The 23,785-nt window shown below is 38.6% G+C and overlaps 1 protein-coding gene and 1 long non-coding RNA gene across 2 annotated transcripts; both read left to right on the top strand.

Annotated features, from left to right (window-relative positions):
- The first annotated feature begins 17,029 nt into the window (after positions 1-17,029).
- Positions 17,030-17,886, top strand: LOC120468312 (uncharacterized). Its single transcript, XR_005620227.2, has 2 exons — positions 17,030-17,505; positions 17,854-17,886. It is a non-coding gene; the product is annotated as an uncharacterized LOC120468312 (long non-coding RNA).
- Positions 17,887-22,499: 4,613 nt separating this feature from the next.
- cox8b (cytochrome c oxidase subunit 8B) lies at positions 22,500-23,785 on the top strand. Its single transcript, XM_039657044.2, has 2 exons — positions 22,500-22,727; positions 23,545-23,785. The coding sequence occupies exons 1-2, from the start codon at positions 22,617-22,619 to the stop codon at positions 23,653-23,655; spliced, it is 222 nt and encodes a 73-aa protein (XP_039512978.1). The 5' UTR covers positions 22,500-22,616; the 3' UTR covers positions 23,656-23,785.

Below are 23,785 nucleotides of genomic sequence, written 5' to 3'. Positions count from 1 at the left end.
GGCCACGAAACTTTGACCTGAGTGCAAAAATGGAGGCTCTAGACCCTTCCAGAGCTGAGATATCGAAATTCAAAATTTCGACCCGAAAAAAAAACGACAGTGTTACCCCTTTCGTTTTTTTTCATTTTCGGGCGAAAAATTGAGTTTCTCCAATCTTCTCAAAACTCTGGATTCTGATAGAGGGCCACGAAACTTTGACCTGAGTGCAAAAATGGAGGCTCTAGACCCTTCCAGAGCTGAGATATCGAAATTCAAAATTTCGACCCGAAAAAAAAAACGACAGTGTTACCCCTTTTGTTTTTTTTCATTTTCGGGCGAAAAATTGAGTTTCTCCAATCTTCTCAAAACTCTGGATTATGATAGAGGGCCACAAAACTTTGACCTGAGTGCAAAAATGGAGGCTCTAGACCCTTCCAGAGCTGAGATATCGAAATTCAAAATTTCGACCCGAAAAAAAAACGACAGTGTTACCCCTTTTGTTTTTTTTCATTTTCGGGCGAAAAATTGAGTTTCTCCAATCTTCTCAAAACTCTGGATTCTGATAGAGGGCCACAAAACTTTGACCTGAGTGCAAAAATGGAGGCTCTAGACCCTTCCAGAGCTGAGATATCGAAATTCAAAATTTTGACCCGAAAAAAAAACGACAGTGTTACCCTTTCGTTTTTTTTCATTTTCGGGCGAAAAATTTAGTTTCTCCAATCTTCTCAAAACTCTGGATTCTGATAGAGGGCCACGAAACTTTGACCTGAGTGCAAAAATGGAGGCTCTAGACCCTTCCAGAGCTGAGATATCGAAATTCAAAATTTCGACCCGAAAAAAAAACGACAGTGTTACCCCTTTCGTTTTTTTTTATTTTCGGGCGAAAAATTGAGTTTCTCCAATCTTCTCAAATCTCTGGATTCTGATAGAGGGCTGTAAGACTTTGACCTGAGTGCAAAAATGGAGGCTCTAGACTCTTCCAGAGCTGAGATATCGAAATTCAAAATTTCGACCCGAAAAAAAAACGACAGTGTTACCCCTTTCGTTTTTTTTCATTTTCGGGCGAAAAATTGAGTTTCTCCAATCTTCTCAAAACTCTGGATTCTGATAGAGGGCCACGAAACTTTGACCTGAGTGCAAAAATGGAGGCTCTAGACCCTTCCAGAGCTGAGATATCGAAATTCAAAATTTCGACCCGAAAAAAAAACGACAGTGTTACCCCTTTCGTTTTTTTTCATTTTCGGGCGAAAAATTTATTTTCTCCAATCTTCTCAAAACTCTGGATTCTGATAGAGGGCTGTAAGACTTTGACCTGAGTGTAAAAATGGAGGCTCTAGACCCTTCCAGAGCTGAGATATCGAAATTCAAAATTTTGACCCGAAAAAAAAACGACAGTGTTACCCCTTTCGTTTTTTTTCATTTTCGGGCGAAAAATTGAGTTTCTCCAATCTTCTCAAAACTCTGGATTCTGATAGAGGGCCACGAAACTTTGACCTGAGTGCAAAAATGGAGGCTCTAGACCCTTCCAGAGCTGAGATATCGAAATTCAAAATTTCGACCCGAAAAAAAAACGACAGTGTTACCCCTTTCGTTTTTTTTCATTTTCGGGCGAAAAATTGAGTTTCTCCAATCTTCTCAAAACTCTGGATTCTGATAGAGGGCTGTAAGACTTTGACCTGAGTGCAAAAATGGAGGCTCTAGACCCTTCCAGAGCTGAGATATCGAAATTCAAAATTTTGACCCGAAAAAAAAAAACGACAGTGTTACCCCTTTCGTTTTTTTTAATTTTCGGGCGAAAAATTTAGTTTCTCCAATCTTCTCAAAACTCTGGATTCTGATAGAGGGCCACGAAACTTTGACCTGAGTGCAAAAATGGAGGCTCTAGACCCTTCCAGAGCTGAGATATCGAAATTCAAAATTTCGACCCGAAAAAAAAACGACAGTGTTACCCCTTTCGTTTTTTTTTCATTTTCGGGCGAAAAATTGAGTTTCTCCAATCTTCTTAAAACTCTGGATTCTGATAGAGGGCCACAAAACTTTGACCTGAGTGCAAAAATGGAGGCTCTAGACCCTTCCAGAGCTGAGATATCGAAATTCAAAATTTTGACCCGAAAAAAAACGACAGTGTTACCCCTTTCGTTTTTTTTCATTTTCGGGCGAAAAATTGAGTTTCTCCAATCTTCTCAAAACTCTGGATTCTGATAGAGGGCCACGAAACTTTGACCTGAGTGCAAAAATGGAGGCTCTAGACCCTTCCAGAGCTGAGATATCGAAATTCAAAATTTCGACCCGAAAAAAAAAACGACAGTGTTACCCCTTTCGTTTTTTTTTATTTCCGGGCGAAAAATTGAGTTTCTCCAATCTTCTCAAAACTCTGGATTCTGATAGAGGGCTGTAAGACTTTGACCTGAGTGCAAAAATGGAGGCTCTAGACCCTTCCAGAGCTGAGATATCGAAACTCAAAATTTCGACCCGAAAAAAAAAACGACAGTGTTACCCCTTTCGTTTTTTTTCATTTTCGGGCGAAAAATTGAGTTTCTCCAATCTTCTCAAAACTCTGGATTCTGATAGAGGGCTGTAAGACTTTGACCTGAGTGCAAAAATGGAGGCTCTAGACCCTTCCAGAGCTGAGATATCGAAATTCAAAATTTTGACCCGAAAAAAAAACGACAGTGTTACCCCTTTCGTTTTTTTTCATTTTCGGGCGAAAAATTGAGTTTCTCCAATCTTCTCAAAACTCTGGATTCTGATAGAGGGCCACGAAACTTTGACCTGAGTGCAAAAATGGAGGCTCTAGACCCTTCCAGAGCTGAGATATCGAAATTCAAAATTTCGACCCGAAAAAAAAACGACAGTGTTACCCCTTTTGTTTTTTTTCATTTTCGGGTGAAAAATTGAGTTTCTCCAATCTTCTCAAAACTCTGGATTCTGATAGAGGGCCACAAAACTTTGACCTGAGTGCAAAAATGGAGGCTCTAGACCCTTCCAGAGCTGAGATATCGAAATTCAAAATTTTGACCCGAAAAAAAAACGACAGTGTTACCCCTTTCGTTTTTTTTTCATTTTCGGGCGAAAAATTGAGTTTCTCCAATCTTCTCAAAACTCTGGATTCTGATAAAGGGCCACGAAACTTTGACCTGAGTGCAAAAATGGAGGCTCTAGACCCTTCCAGAGCTGAGATATCGAAATTCAAAATTTCGACCCGAAAAAAAAACGACAGTGTTACCCCTTTCGTTTTTTTTCATTTTCGGGCGAAAAATTGAGTTTCTCCAATCTTCTCAAAACTCTGGATTCTGATAGAGGGCTGTAAGACTTTGACCTGAGTGCAAAAATGGAGGCTCTAGACCCTTCCAGAGCTGAGATATCGAAATTCAAAATTTTGACCCGAAAAAAAAAACGACAGTGTTACCCCTTTCGTTTTTTTTCATTTTCGGGCGAAAAATTTAGTTTCTCCAATCTTCTCAAAACTCTGGATTCTGATAGAGGGCCACGAAACTTTGACCTGAGTGCAAAAATGGAGGCTCTAGACCCTTCCAGAGCTGAGATATCGAAATTCAAAATTTCGACCCGAAAAAAAAACGACAGTGTTACCCCTTTCGTTTTTTTTTTCATTTTCGGGCGAAAAATTGAGTTTCTCCAATCTTCTCAAAACTCTGGATTCTGATAGAGGGCCACAAAACTTTGACCTGAGTGCAAAAATGGAGGCTCTAGACCCTTCCAGAGCTGAGATATCGAAATTCAAAATTTTGACCCGAAAAAAAAACGACAGTGTTACCCCTTTCGTTTTTTTTCATTTTCGGGCGAAAAATTGAGTTTCTCCAATCTTCTCAAAACTCTGGATTCTGATAGAGGGCCACGAAACTTTGACCTGAGTGCAAAAATGGAGGCTCTAGACCCTTCCAGAGCTGAGATATCGAAATTCAAAATTTCGACCCGAAAAAAAAAACGACAGTGTTACCCCTTTCGTTTTTTTTTATTTCCGGGCGAAAAATTGAGTTTCTCCAATCTTCTCAAAACTCTGGATTCTGATAGAGGGCTGTAAGACTTTGACCTGAGTGCAAAAATGGAGGCTCTAGACCCTTCCAGAGCTGAGATATCGAAACTCAAAATTTCGACCCGAAAAAAAAAACGACAGTGTTACCCCTTTCGTTTTTTTTCATTTTCGGGCGAAAAATTGAGTTTCTCCAATCTTCTCAAAACTCTGGATTCTGATAGAGGGCTGTAAGACTTTGACCTGAGTGCAAAAATGGAGGCTCTAGACCCTTCCAGAGCTGAGATATCGAAATTCAAAATTTTGACCCGAAAAAAAAAACGACAGTGTTACCCCTTTCGTTTTTTTTCATTTTCGGGCGAAAAATTGAGTTTCTCCAATCTTCTCAAAACTCTGGATTCTGATAGAGGGCCACGAAACTTTGACCTGAGTGCAAAAATGGAGGCTCTAGACCCTTCCAGAGCTGAGATATCGAAATTCAAAATTTCGACCCGAAAAAAAAACGACAGTGTTACCCCTTTTGTTTTTTTTCATTTTCGGGTGAAAAATTGAGTTTCTCCAATCTTCTCAAAACTCTGGATTCTGATAGAGGGCCACAAAACTTTGACCTGAGTGCAAAAATGGAGGCTCTAGACCCTTCCAGAGCTGAGATATCGAAATTCAAAATTTTGACCCGAAAAAAAAACGACAGTGTTACCCCTTTCGTTTTTTTTTCATTTTCGGGCGAAAAATTGAGTTTCTCCAATCTTCTCAAAACTCTGGATTCTGATAAAGGGCCACGAAACTTTGACCTGAGTGCAAAAATGGAGGCTCTAGACCCTTCCAGAGCTGAGATATCGAAATTCAAAATTTCGACCCGAAAAAAAAACGACAGTGTTACCCCTTTCGTTTTTTTTCATTTTCGGGCGAAAAATTGAGTTTCTCCAATCTTCTCAAAACTCTGGATTCTGATAGAGGGCTGTAAGACTTTGACCTGAGTGCAAAAATGGAGGCTCTAGACCCTTCCAGAGCTGAGATATCGAAATTCAAAATTTTGACCCGAAAAAAAAACGACAGTGTTACCCCTTTCGTTTTTTTTCATTTTCGGGCGAAAAATTGAGTTTCTCCAATCTTCTCAAAACTCTGGATTCTGATAGAGGGCCACGAAACTTTGACCTGAGTGCAAAAATGGAGGCTCTAGACCCTTCCAGAGCTGAGATATCGAAATTCAAAATTTCGACCCGAAAAAAAAACGACAGTGTTACCCCTTTTGTTTTTTTTCATTTTCGGGCGAAAAATTGAGTTTCTCCAATCTTCTCAAAACTCTGGATTCTGATAGAGGGCCACAAAACTTTGACCTGAGTGCAAAAATGGAGGCTCTAGACCCTTCCAGAGCTGAGATATCGAAATTCAAAATTTCGACCCGAAAAAAAAAACGACAGTGTTACCCCTTTCGTTTTTTTTTATTTTCGAGCGAAAAATTGAGTTTCTCCAATCTTCTCAAAACTCTGGATTCTGATAGAGGGCTGTAAGACTTTGACCTGAGTGCAAAAATGGAGGCTCTAGACCCTTCCAGAGCTGAGATATCGAAATTCAAAATTTTGACCCGAAAAAAAAAACGACAGTGTTACCCCTTTCGTTTTTTTTCATTTTCGGGCGAAAAATTGAGTTTCTCCAATCTTCTCAAAACTCTGGATTCTGATAGAGGGCCACGAAACTTTGACCTGAGTGCAAAAATGGAGGCTCTAGACCCTTCCAGAGCTGAGATATCGAAATTCAAAATTTCGACCCGAAAAAAAAACGACAGTGTTACCCCTTTCGTTTTTTTTCATTTTCGGGCGAAAAATTTATTTTCTCCAATCTTCTCAAAACTCTGGATTCTGATAGAGGGCTGTAAGACTTTGACCTGAGTGTAAAAATGGAGGCTCTAGACCCTTCCAGAGCTGAGATATCGAAATTCAAAATTTTGACCCGAAAAAAAAACGACAGTGTTACCCCTTTCGTTTTTTTTCATTTTCGGGCGAAAAATTGAGTTTCTCCAATCTTCTCAAAACTCTGGATTCTGATAGAGGGCCACGAAACTTTGACCTGAGTGCAAAAATGGAGGCTCTAGACCCTTCCAGAGCTGAGATATCGAAATTCAAAATTTCGACCCGAAAAAAAAACGACAGTGTTACCCCTTTCGTTTTTTTTTCATTTTCGGGCGAAAAATTGAGTTTCTCCAATCTTCTCAAAACTCTGGATTCTGATAGAGGGCTGTAAGACTTTGACCTGAGTGCAAAAATGGAGGCTCTAGACCCTTCCAGAGCTGAGATATCGAAATTCAAAATTTTGACCCGAAAAAAAAACGACAGTGTTACCCCTTTCGTTTTTTTTCATTTTCGGGCGAAAAATTTAGTTTCTCCAATCTTCTCAAAACTCTGGATTCTGATAGAGGGCCACGAAACTTTGACCTGAGTGCAAAAATGGAGGCTCTAGACCCTTCCAGAGCTGAGATATCGAAATTCAAAATTTCGACCCGAAAAAAAAACGACAGTGTTACCCCTTTTGTTTTTTTTCATTTTCGGGCGAAAAATTGAGTTTCTCCAATCTTCTCAAAACTCTGGATTCTGATAGAGGGCCACAAAACTTTGACCTGAGTGCAAAAATGGAGGCTCTAGACCCTTCCAGAGCTGAGATATCGAAATTCAAAATTTTGACCCGAAAAAAAAACGACAGTGTTACCCCTTTCGTTTTTTTTCATTTTCGGGCGAAAAATTGAGTTTCTCCAATCTTCTCAAAACTCTGGATTCTGATAGAGGGCCACGAAACTTTGACCTGAGTGCAAAAATGGAGGCTCTAGACCCTTCCAGAGCTGAGATATCGAACTTCAAAATTTCGACCCGAAAAAAAAAACGACAGTGTTACCCCTTTCGTTTTTTTTTATTTCCGGGCGAAAAATTGAGTTTCTCCAATCTTCTCAAAACTCTGGATTCTGATAGAGGGCTGTAAGACTTTGACCTGAGTGCAAAAATGGAGGCTCTAGACCCTTCCAGAGCTGAGATATCGAAACTCAAAATTTCGACCCGAAAAAAAAAACGACAGTGTTACCCCTTTCGTTTTTTTTCATTTTCGGGCGAAAAATTGAGTTTCTCCAATCTTCTCAAAACTCTGGATTCTGATAGAGGGCTGTAAGACTTTGACCTGAGTGCAAAAATGGAGGCTCTAGACCCTTCCAGAGCTGAGATATCGAAATTCAAAATTTTGACCCGAAAAAAAACCGACAGTGTTAACCATTTTGTTTTTTTTTCATTTTCGGGCGAAAAATTGAGTTTCTCCAATCTTCTCAAAACTCTGGATTCTGATAGAGGGCCACGAAACTTTGACCTGAGTGCAAAAATGGAGGCTCTAGACCCTTCCAGAGCTGAGATATCGAAATTCAAAATTTTGACCCGAAAAAAAAACGACAGTGTTACCCCTTTCGTTTTTTTTCATTTTCGGGCGAAAAATTGAGTTTCTCCAATCTTCTCAAATCTCTGGATTCTGATAGAGGGCCACGAAACTTTGACCTGAGTGCAAAAATCGAGGCTCTAGACCCTTCCAGAGCTGAGATATCGAAATTCAAAATTTCGACCCGAAAAAAAACGACAGTGTTACCCCTTTCGTTTTTTTTCATTTTCGGGCAAAAAATTGAGTTTCTCCAATCTTCTCAAAACTCTGGATTCTGATAGAGGGCTGTAAGACTTTGACCTGAGTGCAAAAATGGAGGCTCTAGACCCTTCCAGAGCTGAGATATCGAAATTCAAAATTTTGACCCGAAAAAAAACGACAGTGTTACCCCTTTCGTTTATTTTTCATTTTCAGGCGAAAAATTGAGTTTCTCCAATCTTCTCAAAACTCTGGATTCTGATAGAGGGCCACGAAACTTTGACCTGAGTGCAAAAATGGAGGCTCTAGACCCTTCCAGAGCTGAGATATTGAAATTCAAAATTTCGACCCGAAAAAAAAAACGACAGTGTTACCCCTTTCGTTTTTTTTCATTTTCGGGCGAAAAATTTAGTTTCTCCAATCTTCTCAAAACTCTGGATTCTGATAGAGGGCTGTAAGACTTTGACCTGAGTGCAAAAATGGAGGCTCTAGACCCTTCCAGAGCTGAGATATCGAAATTCAAAATTTCGACCCGAAAAAAAAAACGACAGTGTTACCCCTTTCGTTTTTTTTCATTTTCGGGCGAAAAATTGAGTTTCTCCAATCTTCTCAAAACTCTGGATTCTGATAGAGGGCCACGAAACTTTGACCTGAGTGCAAAAATGGAGGCTCTAGACCCTTCCAGAGCTGAGATATCGAAATTCAAAATTTCAACCCGAAAAAAAAACGACAGTGTTACCCCTTTCGTTTTTTTTTTTCATTTTCGGGCGAAAAATTGAGTTTCTCCAATCTTCTGAAAACTCTGGATTCTGATAAAGGGCCACGAAACTTTGACCTGAGTGCAAAAATGGAGGCTCTAGACCCTTCCAGAGCTGAGATATCGAAATTCAAAATTTCGACCCGAAAAAAAAAAACGACAGTGTTACCCCTTTCGTTTTTTTTCATTTTCGGGCGAAAAATTGAGTTTCTCCAATCTTCTCAAAACTCTAGATTCTGATAGAGGGCTGTAAGACTTTGACCTGAGTGCAAAAATGGAGGCTCTAGACCCTTCCAGAGCTGAGATTTCGAAATTCAAAATTTTGACCCGAAAAAAAAAATGACAGTGTTACCCCTTTCGTTTTTTTTCATTTTCGGGCGAAAAATTTAGTTTCTCCAATCTTCTCAAAACTCTGGATTCTGATAGAGGGCCACAAAACTTTGACCTGAGTGCAAAAATGGAGGCTCTAGACCCTTCCAGAGCTGAGATATCGAAATTCAAAATTTCGACCCGAAAAAAAAACGACAGTGTTACCCCTTTCGTTTTTTTTTCATTTTCGGGCGAAAAATTTAGTTTCTCCAATCTTCTCAAAACTCTGGATTCTGATAGAGGGCCACGAAACTTTGACCTGAGTGCAAAAATGGAGGCTCTAGACCCTTCCAGAGCTGAGATATCGAAATTCAAAATTTCGACCCGAAAAAAAAACGACAGTGTTACCACTTTCGTTTTTTTTCATTTTCGGGCGAAAAATTGAGTTTCTCCAATCTTCTCAAAACTCTGGATTCTGATAGAGCGCCACGAAACTTTGACCTGAGTGCAAAAATGGAGGCTCTAGACCCTTCCAGAGCTGAGATATCGAAATTCAAAATTTTGACCCGAAAAAAAAACGACAGTGTTACCCCTTTCGTTTTTTTTTTCATTTTCGGGCGAAAAATTGAGTTTCTCCAATCTCCTCAAAACTCTGGATTCTGATAGAGGGCTGTAAGACTTTGACCTGAGTGCAAAAATGGAGGCTCTAGACCCTTCCAGAGCTGAGATATCGAAATTCAAAATTTCGACCCGAAAAAAAAAATGACAGTGTTACCCCTTTCGTTTTTTTTTCATTTTCGGGCGAAAAATTTAGTTTCTCCAATCTTCTCAAAACTCTGGATTATGATAGAGGGCTGTAAGACTTTGACCTGAGTGCAAAAATGGAGGCTCTAGACCCTTCCAGAGCTGAGATATCGAAATTAAAAATTTCGACCCGAAAAAAAACGACAGTGTTACCCCTTTCGTTTTTTTTCATTTTCGGGCGAAAAATTGAGTTTCTCCAATCTTCTCAAAACTCTGGATTCTGATAGAGGGCCACGAAACTTTGACCTGAGTGCAAAAATGGAGGCTCTAGACCCTTCCAGAGCTGAGATATCGAAATTCAAAATTTCGACCTGAAAAAAAACACGACAGTGTTACCCCTTTCGTTTTTTTTCATTTTCAGGCGAAAAATTGAGTTTCTCCAATCTTCTCAAAACTCTGGATTCTGATAGAGGGCCACAAAATTTTGACCTGAGTGCAAAAATGGAGGCTCTAGACCCTTCCAGAGCTGAGATATCAAAATTCCAAATTTTGACCCAAAAAAAAAAAAACGACAGTGTTACCCCTTTCCTTTTTTCCGTTTTCGGGTGAAAAATTAAGTTTCTCCAATCTTCTCAAAACTCTGGATTCTGATAAAGGGCCACGAGACTTTGACCTGAGTGCAAAAATAGAGGCTCTAGACCCTTCCAGAGCTGAGATATCGAAATTCAAAATTTCGACCCGAAAAAAAAACACGACAGTGTTACCCCTTTCGACAGTGTTTTTTTTCGTTTTTTTCCCTTTCGTTTTTTTCGTTTTCGGGCGAAAAATTAAGTTTCTCCAATCTTCTCAAAACTCTGGATTCTGATAGAGGGCTGTAAGACTTTGACCTGAGTGCAAAAATGGAGGCTCTAGACCCTTCCAGAGCTGAGATATCGAAATTCAAAATTTTGACCCGAAAAAAAACCGACAGTGTTACCCCTTTTGTTTTTTTTCATTTTCGGGCGAAAAATTGAGTTTCTCCAATCTTCTCAAAACTCTGGATTCTGATAGAGGGCCACAAAACTTTGACCTGAGTGCAAAAATGGAGGCTCTAGACCCTTCCAGAGCTGAGATATCGAAATTCAAAATTTCGACCCGAAAAAAAAACGACAGTGTTACCCCTTTCGTTTTTTTTCATTTTCGGGCGAAAAATTGAGTTTCTCCAATCTTCTCAAACCTCTGGATTCTGATAGAGGGCTGTAAGACTTTGACCTGAGTGCAAAAATGGAGGCTCTAGACCCTTCCAGAGCTGAGATATCGAAATTCAAAATTTTGACCCGAAAAAAAAACGACAGTGTTACCCCTTTCGTTTTTTTTCATTTTCGGGCGAAAAATTTAGTTTCTCCAATCTTCTCAAAACTCTGGATTCTGATAGAGGGCTGTAAGACTTTGACCTGAGTGCAAAAATGGAGGCTCTAGACCCTTCCAGAGCTGAGATATCGAAATTCAAAATTTTGACCCGAAAAAAAAAACGACAGTGTTACCCCTTTCGTTTTTTTTCATTTTCGGGCGAAAAATTGAGTTTCTCCAATCTTCTCAAAACTCTGGATTCTGATAGAGGGCCACAAAACTTTGACCTGAGTGCAAAAATGGAGGCTCTAGACCCTTCCAGAGCTGAGACATCGAAATTCAAAATTTCGACCCGAAAAAAAAACGGCAGTGTTACCCCTTTCGTTTTTTTTCATTTTCGGGCGAAAAATTGAGTTTCTTCAATCTTCTCAAAACTTTGGATTCTGATAGAGGGCCACAAAACTTTGACCTGAGTGCAAAAATGGAGGCTCTAGACCCTTCCAGAGCTGAGATATCGAAATTCAAAATTTCGACCCGAAAAAAAAAACGACAGTGTTACCCCTTTCGTTTTTTTTCATTTTCGGGCGAAAAATTGAGTTTCTCCAATCTTCTCAAAACTCTGGATTCTGATAGAGGGCCACGAAACTTTGACCTGAGTGCAAAAATCGAGGCTCTAGACCCTTCCAGAGCTGAGATATCGAAATTCAAAATTTCGACCCGAAAAAAAACGACAGTGTTACCCCTTTCGTTTTTTTTCATTTTCGGGCAAAAAATTGAGTTTCTCCAATCTTCTCAAAACTCTGGATTCTGATAGAGGGCTGTAAGACTTTGACCTGAGTGCAAAAATGGAGGCTCTAGACCCTTCCAGAGCTGAGATATCGAAATTCAAAATTTTGACCTGAAAAAAAAAACGACAGTGTTACCCCTTTCGTTTTTTTTCATTTTCGGGCGAAAAATTGAGTTTCTCCAATCTTCTCAAAACTCTGGATTCTGATAGAGGGCCACGAAACTTTGACCTGAGTGCAAAAATGGAGGCTCTAGACCCTTCCAGAGCTGAGATATCGAAATTCAAAATTTCAACCCGAAAAAAAAAACGACAGTGTTACCCCTTACGTTTTTTTTTCATTTTCGGGCGAAAAATTGAGTTTCTCCAATCTTCTCAAAACTCTGGATTCTGATAAAGGGCCACGAAACTTTGACCTGAGTGCAAAAATGGAGGCTCTAGACCCTTCCAGAGCTGAGATATCGAAATTCAAAATTTCGACCCGAAAAAAAAAAACGACAGTGTTACCCCTTTCGTTTTTTTTTCATTTTCGGGCGAAAAATTTAGTTTCTCCAATCTTCTCAAAACTCTGGATTCTGATAGAGGGCCACAAAACTTTGACCTGAGTGAAAAAATTGGAGGCTCTAGACCCTTCCAGAGCTGAGATATCGAAATTCAAAATTTCGACCCGAAAAAAAAACGACAGTGTTACCCCTTTCGTTTTTTTTCATTTTCGGGCGAAAAATTTAGTTTCTCCAATCTTCTCAAAACTCTGGATTCTGATAGAGGGCCACGAAACTTTGACCTGAGTGCAAAAATGGAGGCTCTAGACCCTTCCAGAGCTGAGATATCGAAATTCAAAATTTCGACCCGAAAAAAAAACGACAGTGTTACCCCTTTCGTTTTTTTTCATTTTCGGGCGAAAAATTGAGTTTCTCCAATCTTCTCAAAACTCTGGATTCTGATAGAGCGCCACGAAACTTTGACCTGAGTGCAAAAATGGAGGCTCTAGACCCTTCCAGAGCTGAGATATCGAAATTCAAAATTTTGACCCGAAAAAAAAACGACAGTGTTACTCCTTTCGTTTTTTTTCATTTTCGGGCGAAAAATTGAGTTTCTCCAATCTTCTCAAAACTCTGGATTCTGATAGAGGGCCACGAAACTTTGACCTGAGTGCAAAAATGGAGGCTCTAGACCCTTCCAGAGCTGAGATATCGAAATTCAAAATTTCGACCCGAAAAAAAAAAACGACAGTGTTACCCCTTTCGTTTTTTTTTCATTTTCGGGCGAAAAATTGAGTTTCTCCAATCTTCTCAAAACTCTGGATTATGATAGAGGGCTGTAAGACTTTGACCTGAGTGCAAAAATGGAGGCTCTAAACCCCTACAGAGCTGAGATATCAAAATTCAAAATTTCGACCCGAAAAAAAAACGACAGTGTTACCCCTTTCGTTTTTTTTTTTCATTTTCGGGCGAAAAATTGAGTTTCTCCAATCTCCTCAAAACTCTGGATTCTGATAGAGGGCTGTAAGACTTTGACCTGAGTGCAAAAATGGAGGCTCTAGACCCTTCCAGAGCTGAGATATCGAAATTCAAAATTTCGACCCGAAAAAAAAAATTACAGTGTTACCCCTTTCGTTTTTTTTCATTTTCGGGCAAAAAATTGAGTTTCTCCAATCTTCTCAAAACTCTGGATTATGATAGAGGGCTGTAAGACTTTGACCTGAGTGCAAAAATGGAGGCTCTAGACCCTTCCAGAGCTGAGATATCGAAATTAAAAATTTCGACCCGAAAAAAAACGACAGTGTTACCCCTTTCGTTTTTTTTCATTTTCGGGCGAAAAATTGAGTTTCTCCAATCTTCTCAAAACTCTGGATTCTGATAGAGGGCCACGAAACTTTGACCTGAGTGCAAAAATGGAGGCTCTAGACCCTTCCAGAGCTGAGATATCGAAATTCAAAATTTCGACCCGAAAAAAAAACGACAGTGTTACCCCTTTCGTTTTTTTTCATTTTCGGGCGAAAAATTGAGTTTCTCCAATCTTCTCAAAACTCTAGATTCTGATAGAGGGCTGTAAGACTTTGACCTGAGTGCAAAAATGGAGGCTCTAGACCCTTCCAGAGCTGAGATTTCGAAATTCAAAATTTTGACCCGAAAAAAAAAATGACAGTGTTACCCCTTTCGTTTTTTTTTCATTTTCGGGCGAAAAATTTAGTTTCTCCAATCTTCTCAAAACTCTGGATTCTGATAGAGGGCCACAAAACTTTGACCTGAGTGCAAAAATGGAGGCTCTAGACCCTTCCAGAGCTGAGATATCGAAATTCAAAATTTCGACCCGAAAAAAAAACGACAGTGTTACCCCTTTCGTTTTTTTTCATTTTCGGGCGAAAAATTTAGTTTCTCCAATCTTCTCAAAACTCTGGATTCTGATAGAGGGCCACGAAACTTTGACCTGAGTGCAAAAATGGAGGCTCTAGACCCTTCCAGAGCTGAGATATCGAAATTCAAAATTTCGACCCGAAAAAAAAAACGACAGTGTTACCCCTTTCGTTTTTTTTCATTTTCGGGCGAAAAATTGAGTTTCTCCAATCTTCTCAAAACTCTGGATTCTGATAGAGCGCCACGAAACTTTGACCTGAGTGCAAAAATGGAGGCTCTAGACCCTTCCAGAGCTGAGATATCGAAATTCAAAATTTCGACCCGAAAAAAAAAACGACAGTGTTACCCCTTTCGTTTTTTTTTCATTTTCGGGCGAAAAATTGAGTTTCTCCAATCTTCTCAAAACTCTGGATTATGATAGAGGGCTGTAAGACTTTGACCTGAGTGCAAAAATGGAGGCTCTAGACCCTTCCAGAGCTGAGATATCAAAATTCAAAATTTCGACCCGAAAAAAAAACGACAGTGTTACCCCTTTCGTTTTTTTTTTTCATTTTCGGGCGAAAAATTGAGTTTCTCCAATCTCCTCAAAACTCTGGATTCTGATAGAGGGCTGTAAGACTTTGACCTGAGTGCAAAAATGGAGGCTCTAGACCCTTCCAGAGCTGAGATATCGAAATTCAAAATTTCGACCCGAAAAAAAAAATGACAGTGTTACCCCTTTCGTTTTTTTTCATTTTCGGGCAAAAAATTGAGTTTCTCCAATCTTCTCAAAACTCTGGATTATGATAGAGGGCTGTAAGACTTTGACCTGAGTGCAAAAATGGAGGCTCTAGACCCTTCCAGAGCTGAGATATCGAAATTAAAAATTTCGACCCGAAAAAAAACGACAGTGTTACCCCTTTCGTTTTTTTTCATTTTCGGGCGAAAAATTGAGTTTCTCCAATCTTCTCAAAACTCTGGATTCTGATAGAGGGCCACGAAACTTTGACCTGAGTGCAAAAATGGAGGCTCTAGACCCTTCCAGAGCTGAGATATCGAAATTCAAAACTTCGACCTGAAAAAAAACACGACAGTGTTACCCCTTTCGTTTTTTTTCATTTTCAGGCGAAAAATTGAGTTTCTCCAATCTTCTCAAAACTCTGGATTCTGATAGAGGGCCACAAAATTTTGACCTGAGTGCAAAAATGGAGGCTCTAGACCCTTCCAGAGCTGAGATATCAAAATTCAAAATTTTGACCCAAAAAAAAAAAAAAACGACAGTGTTACCCCTTTCGTTTTTTCCGTTTTCGGGTGAAAAATTAAGTTTCTCCAATCTTCTCAAAACTCTGGATTCTGATAAAGGGCCACGAGACTTTGACCTGAGTGCAAAAATAGAGGCTCTAGACCCTTCCAGAGCTGAGATATCGAAATTCAAAATTTCGACCCGAAAAAAAAACACGAAAGTGTTTTTTTTCGTTTTTTTCCCTTTCGTTTTTTTCGTTTTCGGGCGAAAAATTAAGTTTCTCCAATCTTCTCAAAACTCTGGATTCTGATAGAGGGCCACAAGACTTTGACCTGAGTGCAAAAATGGAGGCTCTAGACCCTTCCAGAGCTGAGATATCGAAATTCAAAATTTTGACCCGAAAAAAAAAAAACGACAGTTACCCCTTTCGTTTTTTTCGTTTTCAGGTGAAAAATTAACTTTCTCCAATCTTCTCAAAACTCTGGATTCTGATAGAGGGCCACGAGAGTTTGACCTGAGTGCAAAAATGGAGGCTCTAGACCCTTCCAGAGCTGAGATATTGAGATATTCATAATGGCATAAATGCTACGAAGGATCTCAATATCTCAGCTCTGGAAGGGTCTAGAGCCTCCATTTTTGCACTCAGGTCTAAGTCCCATGGCCCTCTGTCAGAATCCAGAGTTTCAAGAAGATCAGAGCAACTAAAAAATTCGACCTGAAAAAATAAAAAACGACAGTGGTACCCCTTTCGGGTTTTTTTTTTGTGTGCGAAAAAATAAGTTTCACGTATTTTGATATTGAGCAATAATGCTTCGAAACGCTTCATTTGGCCATCACTACCCCTCAGTCCCTAGCACCAAAGCGCCGTCCCATAATTCCACTGTCCATGAACACACTTTTTGTCCAATAACCCAATATTTTTGAAAAGTACTAACCCTGGCCTTCATGCAATAAGCTGCAAATGGACAAAATCCCGCCTGCAATCTATTGAATGAGGATTTGGGTAGTGTGTTTTTTGGACATTTTAATTAAAGTTGCTGTCGTGATAAAAACTATTTTACTGCACTTAGAGGGGCCCCCTATGTCCGTGGCACCAAGCGCCGCCCCAAAATTCCACCGTCCGCGAACCTACTATTTTTATAATGGCATAAATTCTACGTGGGATCTCAATATCTCAGCTCTGGAACGTCTAGAGCCTCCATTTTTTGCACTCAGGTCTAAGTCCCATGGCCCCTCTATCAGAATCCAGAGTTTCAAGAAGATTGGAGAAACGTATTTTTTCGCACAAAAAAAAAACCGACAGGGGTAAGTAACACTGTCGGTGTTTTTTTTTGGGTTGAAATTTTGAGTTTCTCTGATCTTCTTGAAACTCTGGATTCTGATAGAGGGCAATGGGACTTAGACCTGAGTGCAAAAATGGGGGACTCAGGGGGCCCCACTGAGTGCAGTAAAATAGTTTTATCATTTATCATTTATAATTAAAATGTCCAAAAAACACACTACCCAAATCATCATTCAATAGATTGCAGGCGGGATTCTGTCCAATTACAGCTTGTTGCATGAAGGCCAGGGTTTTTACTTTTCAAAAATAGTGGGTTATTGGACAATAGTGTGTTCGTGGACAGTGGAATTATGGAGTGCCGGCGCGCTCGTCCGCCAACCCGCGTCCGTTTGCCTAAGGCCCAAGGACGGAATGGACCTTTTTTCGGTCTTGGACTAGCTAGAGGTAAGCTAAAACATTATCAAAAATTAATTTCAAAGTAAACTATCCCTTTACAGGAATTTGATTAAGGGTTCGTTCAAGTCATGTTGGAAAGATCGCTTTTACGAGTACTGTTAGATGCACATGAACAGAAACACACATTTACATTTATTCATTTATCTGACACTTTTTATACAAAGCGACTTACAATTGCTATATATGTCAGAGGTCTTACGTTGCTGGAGAGTCTGTACTTTACAGTAAATTTGTTTAAATTAATAACATTTTTTTTTATTTACAATAAGTTGGATGTACATAATACAACCGTATTGTACATTTACAATTTAATATAAAGATTCTTTTTACAGCGCCTTCATGAATTGAATAAAATCACAAAAAAGCAAAAACACACCTGATGTGCAAGACATCATTTTTGTAATGTAGAAAAGGTACATGAACATGCTCTGATCAGTGTAAATACCTCCCATATTGTAAATACGAACTTCCCAGAAGGGCTTGAAAGCACTTATCTGAAGTGAATTAGCTGGCTGCTGTTTTCACAAGCTCTGTTGGTGAATGTCTTGATGGTTTTATTATGCTGTTTCTAGCATGTCCTGATCATGGCGAAGATGATTTTGGCCTTCATGATCCCTGATGAACCGGATTGGGTCCGAATCAAGAGAGAACAAATCGAGTTTCACTCGATGCAAGCGCTTAAGAAACAGGTACCACTTTTGCTAACTTAGTATTTTAGCATTCTACATTGTTTAGCCATGCATATTACATTTTAAGTTTTTGTTTACATAACACAAAGGTGGGAACAAAGTGTAGCTGTAAGTTATTACTATCATGCCTGTCATTTACAGCAATCTTTTTCCCAATTAGTTAATAAAGCTGACAGAACGCTAATGTTATTTGTCTTTATTACTTTATGACTCAATTTAATTTGGTTTCTCGTGGTTCATCGAGACTAAAGGCATCATGTGATTAACCAAACAATTATTTTAAAATCTAATGTATGTTATGGACCGTTTACGTAACCAAAAAAATGTCATTAACTTTTTCTCCCTCAGAGGATCAAGAGCTCTCGTGTGGATGATAAACTCCCTCCGAAGGCCAAAATGGGAGAGTGACAAAGGACTATTTCTATGGAGACAATCACAAAAGAGGAGGTGCTTGGCCATGCAGTCACATCACTTAGCTACTGTATACTTAGCTTGCTAATGTACCATATGGCACAGTTTACCAAAGATAACTTCTACAGTTTACAGGGTTTATAGTTAAAAATTGTTTGCGTCAGTGGTACCTTTTTGATAACAGATGATTAAGGTCAAGGAAGATAAAAAAATAATGATAGTGGGTTAACATAGACCCATTATGTGCTGTATTACTGAATTTAAAATAATAGTTCACCTCAATCACTATGGTATAGTATTTTCCCAGTTGCTGTTCTTCTTGTATTTGCTTTCTCATTTTTTTGTAAATATATTGACAATTTTAACTGTTGTATTTTAAATGTCATCAAAATGGATTGTGTTCTTACAACCAGTATAAATAACCACGCAATGCTTGCTTCACTGAATATGTCATATGAATGTATATTGATGTAAATGGCCTTGAAGAAAACTAAAATATTCAAATAAATATTCAAATGGTTTTAAACAGAGAAAGCCACGTCATGCATCGGTCTTGTGCAAAGTCTTTGAAAAAAGAAAAAAATACAATGACACAAGGGCAGTTTAATCAGTTTTAATAAATAAATATAAAAATAAATTAATCTCATTGAGACAGTCATAATTTTAGTAAGGGTCAATGGGACTATAGACAAACCAAAATCCAACGGTCGTGATGTGATTACAGTTGCTTTGAAAGATGGAGACCCATGTCAAATGAGTAACATCAAAATAATAAGAAAAAAAAAAATGCTGATTACGAAAATATAATGCACGTCTGGCTTTTATATCCCTCTGCCATCCAATTGGTTCAGAAGGTTTTACTTACAAAACATCACAGGTCAGGATGGTTTTTCCTAGTTTAAACTTTGTATGGGAATAAAAATTCAAATTTCACGTTACATAGATCTAATATAACCCTCAATATCTCTCCCCAAAGCACCTTTTTATTACATCTATTCTTGTGCATTTGGTCAAGCTTATTCATGGTCCAAGATATTGCAAAAAAAAAAAAAAAAAAAAAAGTATAGGCTTATTCGACATTTACATTTACTAAAGTCTGACAAAAAATAATTAATTCACCAGTGAAAGGTGTACTATGTATACCACAGAAACTTACGAACATGTGAAGTGACTGAATAACTTTGACGTCCTTTAGAGTACCAAAGTAACAGTACACAGTCACACACCGCCTATCTAAATGTTAATGTGATCGTGTTTAGGCTGTTTAGGAGGTCAAAACCACAGTAACCGCTAGCTTCACTCATGCCATTGCAACATACGAAGGCTGGATTTTAAACTAGGCTCAGCTACGCAATTTAGCTTTATGATATCATACAGCTCTTCAAATGCATTTATGATCCATATGATCTTTGTCGATCATCAAACTAGCGTCATAAAAGTTGCTACGTTCATTGAATACGATCTAAAATGGAGGGATTGAAATGTTCGAATGGATACGGTGCAAGGGTCAAAATACAACATCATACCAATAGCATAACGTTCAAAAAAAATATATATACACTGTACATAATATATGGATATTTCAAAGAGCTTATACCCATATACAACATATGTTAAAAATGTACCCAAAGGCAAATGATTAAACAAAAATAGATGTTCAAATGTTATTTAATTAATCTCCCTCACATATCTCATGTTAAAAAAAAGAAAAGAAAGAAAAAAAAAGAAGTCTTTGATGTCTTTGTCACCATCTTTCTAAAAAACCCTTGATAACGCTCTGATATTTGATAAAAGCTTCAAAATATTTCCAAGAATTAGCAGTTTTAAAACAAACTCCAAAATACTGCTCCAGGAAGACCAGTCTTCTGTTTTTGTGTAACATTATGTCCATTTCACAAAAAGTCTCTAGCTATAATCTCTCAGAATAATCTCGGTTTGAGCCCTCTTCTCTTTTTTTTTTTTGAAAATGTATCACAGATATACTTAGCATCTTTCCCTGGTCAATCCCCCAGCTCACAAAATGCTAATGTTATGCTAAGCTGTTCTCATTTAGCATGCTTTGCTCCCAAACTGCTCACTGTATCAATGTGGCAAACTGTTCTGCTTCCTGTCCCACTGCCTGACAGTGAAGGTGCAATCTAACATGCTAGCACGAGAATTAGCAACTTCCTCAATGCCACAGAATGCAACTTCAAAGTTCTGCGAGTAAAGAACGTTGCCTCACAGTTACCGGCAAAAACAAAAACAAAATGAATGACTAAAAACTTGTTAGGACTACTGTACCGACTAAGTGGCAAGTCCTTGAGCCTAAATGGCCTCTATTGTGATTGCTCACCGTATGTTCTCGTGTTGCCTTTTTCTGTGTCACTGTGAAGAATGGTCACTCAGTCACTCGTTTATCACTAAACTCTGTGGAACACATAATGTGGTTAAGATATTACATTGCAAAATGACAAGTTATTGAATTAAAGCTTCTACGCTAGCAAGACATATGCTACTTCTAATAAACTTCTCTGAGATAGCACAGAATATAGTCAGCAGTGTCAGTAGATACAGGTGTTCATATACACAGCATTGCCAAAAGGTTAACTGTCTTACAGGAAAGCAGCAATGAATGCTGGGTAGGGAAAGAAAATAATAATATACAATTAGTAGATTGAGTGGGAAGCACCTCTGAGGTTACAGTATGAGGTGAGAACACACTTATTCTTTTAGTGTCCAGTAAGTTGCAATTTGAGGGCTTCTCATGCCAGTTTGTTCTTTGATCTCGGGATCCGATCTCTACAAGACATGGCAGCAGTTGTACTGTGCAAATGGTAGAAGCTTCTCTTTAGAGGTGGGCTGGATGTTGAAGGACAAGGCTTTCTCACAGAGCGGGAACGTTCTCGCAAGTTCACGTTCTTGACCTTGCTGGGATCGGCCCGAATAGCAGAGTCAGTACTTGTGTCCCTGGTTCCCTTTCTGAGGTTTAGGTTGTACCTCCTCAGTTTTCTCGACTATATGCTAGTGTGTGGACAACCACCCTTTCAGGAGGCCAACGACAGCGAGACCCTCATCATGATCATGGACTGACGTTACACTGTGCCCAACCACATCTCTCCAGAATGCAAAGAGTATGTCATCTGAGCTTGCACACATGAACTATGACTATGACATGTGATGTCCATTGTAATGGACACAGGGTCTGAATGGGTTAACCCCCGTTCTTTACGAGTTGGGGGCGTGTCAGTAAGAAACGTGCTGAATACCACAAGATTTACATTACAAAATGCTGGGATCTTTTTTTTTAAATGATTTTTTACCCATGTGTTGGGTCACTGAAATTGCTATCATGTCTATCTATTTTTGCTATCATATTTTTGCTAAATGCTATCATTTAAAAAAAATTAAATTATTGTTTACCCATTTTGCCAAATAACCCAGAATGAAAGGCTTCATAAATTAATTAAAAACTGGACGCAAATTCGTTGTTCTTCATTTTTTAGAAGTAGCTGGAGCTTAAATGTTGTAGGCCTAACCTTGCTGTATTTTTGTGTAGTTTGCTAAATGTAACCATCTGACCGCATTAAAAAAAATAAAAAGCATTTAAAATGACAGCATTTATAAAATGACAGCCTTTATTTAATAAAAAAAATAAATAATTAAAAACAGAATATTGTGAAACATATTTGAAATAGCCTATATATTATTAATTTCATATATATATATATATTATTATTTTTTTTTACTTTAGTAGGACTATGTATTCTAAAGCGTAACTTTCATGTCAGGGCAGAGCTGAATTTTCAATCTGGTCACAAACATTCTTCAGAAATCATTTTGCAGATTTGGTGCTCAAGAAACGCGAGCGAAATGTTAAAATATATGATTATAAGTAGTTTTTTGTGGATTCTTTGGTAAATAGAAAGTTGAAAAGAACAGCTTTTATTTGTAATAATTCGTCAATTTAATGGGCCAATTTGCTGAATAAAGATCATATAGCTCCATCTTCCGGTACATTATTGGCGAGGCAGGAATGGTTAACCAATAGTTCCTTGTTGAACATGTTTTTCAGGCTAAGTGTTTTATGAGTTGCGTATAGTCTACATTTTGAAATAGCCTATTTGAAATGGATCAATTTACTGAGAGCCAGGGTGGATTATAATATCAGTATCAGTTAGTTATTTTGTTGCAATACAAAAGCCTACATAAATTCAATATAACACTGAAATGTAAGAAAACAAAATAGAAATCTGGATAAAAATGAAAATCAAAAAATATTGTAAATCGTGTTATTTACAGATAACAAGAAGCATGCAAAAAGCAAAAAAAAAAAAAAAAAAAAAAAAAGGCTACGTACGAAATAGACTGCATTTTTGCCCTCTAACTTCTGTGGTTCAGTTATTCCGTTTAAGAACATCGTCGAGAAAATACATTTTAAGACATCTAGCAGGTGGCATCCATCTGACTGCGGGCACGAAAACACTCTCCATTTTGACTGCAGTGCGGCGGGACAGCCAATTAAATAGACCGAGCTTATCAAACTCGCATCGGATTGGCAAACACACACATTTCTTTTTATTTTTTCCTCGCCCTGACCTTAAATAGGAGTTGGCAGGTAGACAAGAAATTGCAACTCGTCTCGCTTTCCCTGAAGGGCGCATCACAAGTTGAGCCGCGCGCACATATTTTAGCGTTTGGATACATCTAACAACGTCACAATGTCAGCCTTTAATTGCTCTTTCAACCTGCTGAGGGCTGCGATGAGACACCAGATCATCCCTAAAGTCAACATTTCAGCCAAACCAGCCAAACATGTGCTGTCCTTTGGGGTGAGTATGGGTTGACTTTTAGTTTAACTGCGCACTTTACCACCAGCGCGCGCGAGAGTGTGACGGCCTGTGATAAACGGATACTATCGAGCAACTAGCTAAATAGCCTACATGAGTATGCGAGTTGGTAAAAATGTTTAATTCTGTTATGAAAACCTTTGAATAATATTTTAGGCAGTGTAATTAAAAGTCAGGCGGGACTATAATGCAGATTACGCCATTGATCCTATTTGCGCGCTCACGTACAGTGTGGAAATAGCGCGAGCGGCCAGCTTTCTGTCATGTCGACATTTTCATAGTCATAAAATGAAGACATTAATATTAGTGTCTGTAATGTAGCCTAATGAATGTGTTTAAAGAACTTCGTAGCCTTATACGTTTTTGGAAAGCAGCCAATTTTACGACCCTGTCGGACAAATAAAGTTCACCCTTTTGGAAATCCAGGTGGTGGCTTGGAGCAGCTCTTTTTTATCAGGTCAGACAACTAGACTGTTTCAAACACCGGTTTTTTGCTGGTATTCTTGCCTGGAACACCTAAAAAAAACAACATTTTTGACCAGCTATAATAGCTAACATGTCCCTAAACACAAATACCTCAAATTTTATTTCCCATCTGGGATAGTTTTGCACTACTAGGCCTACTTTAAATAAAAGTCATATTAAAATGAAATCGCGAAGGAAATTAAGGCACCAAAAATACAACATTCTTGAGTTCAATGCATGAGAAAAAAGTTTGGTTAGTTTAAAAACTAAAAACTCATAATAGATGAATAACGTAGTTCTGTATTTCACTAATGTCACTGTGTTCTCAATGCAGGAGCAATTAATTGCAATGGGGACCTTTTTCGTGACCATCCTGGGCCCCTCTGGATGGATCCTGTCACATTTGGAGAACTACAAGAACCGTCCTGTTGCAGACCAAGAATAAATGTCTCTCTGTTTTGAGCATTCCTCCTTACGAAGCCTAGTTCACCATTGAATGTTTAAATAAATGATTGTACTTGAACGCCTCAACAGGTGGCACCTGCTCTGCATCGATTAAACTATATTAAAATGTT

This window comes from Pimephales promelas, chromosome 25 (genome assembly GCF_988280905.1).
Source record: "Pimephales promelas chromosome 25, fPimPro1.hap1.1, whole genome shotgun sequence".
Taxonomy (NCBI): domain Eukaryota; kingdom Metazoa; phylum Chordata; class Actinopteri; order Cypriniformes; family Leuciscidae; genus Pimephales; species Pimephales promelas.
Note: the sequence above shows the minus strand (reverse complement) of the source record. Positions and strands in the feature narration are given on the sequence as shown.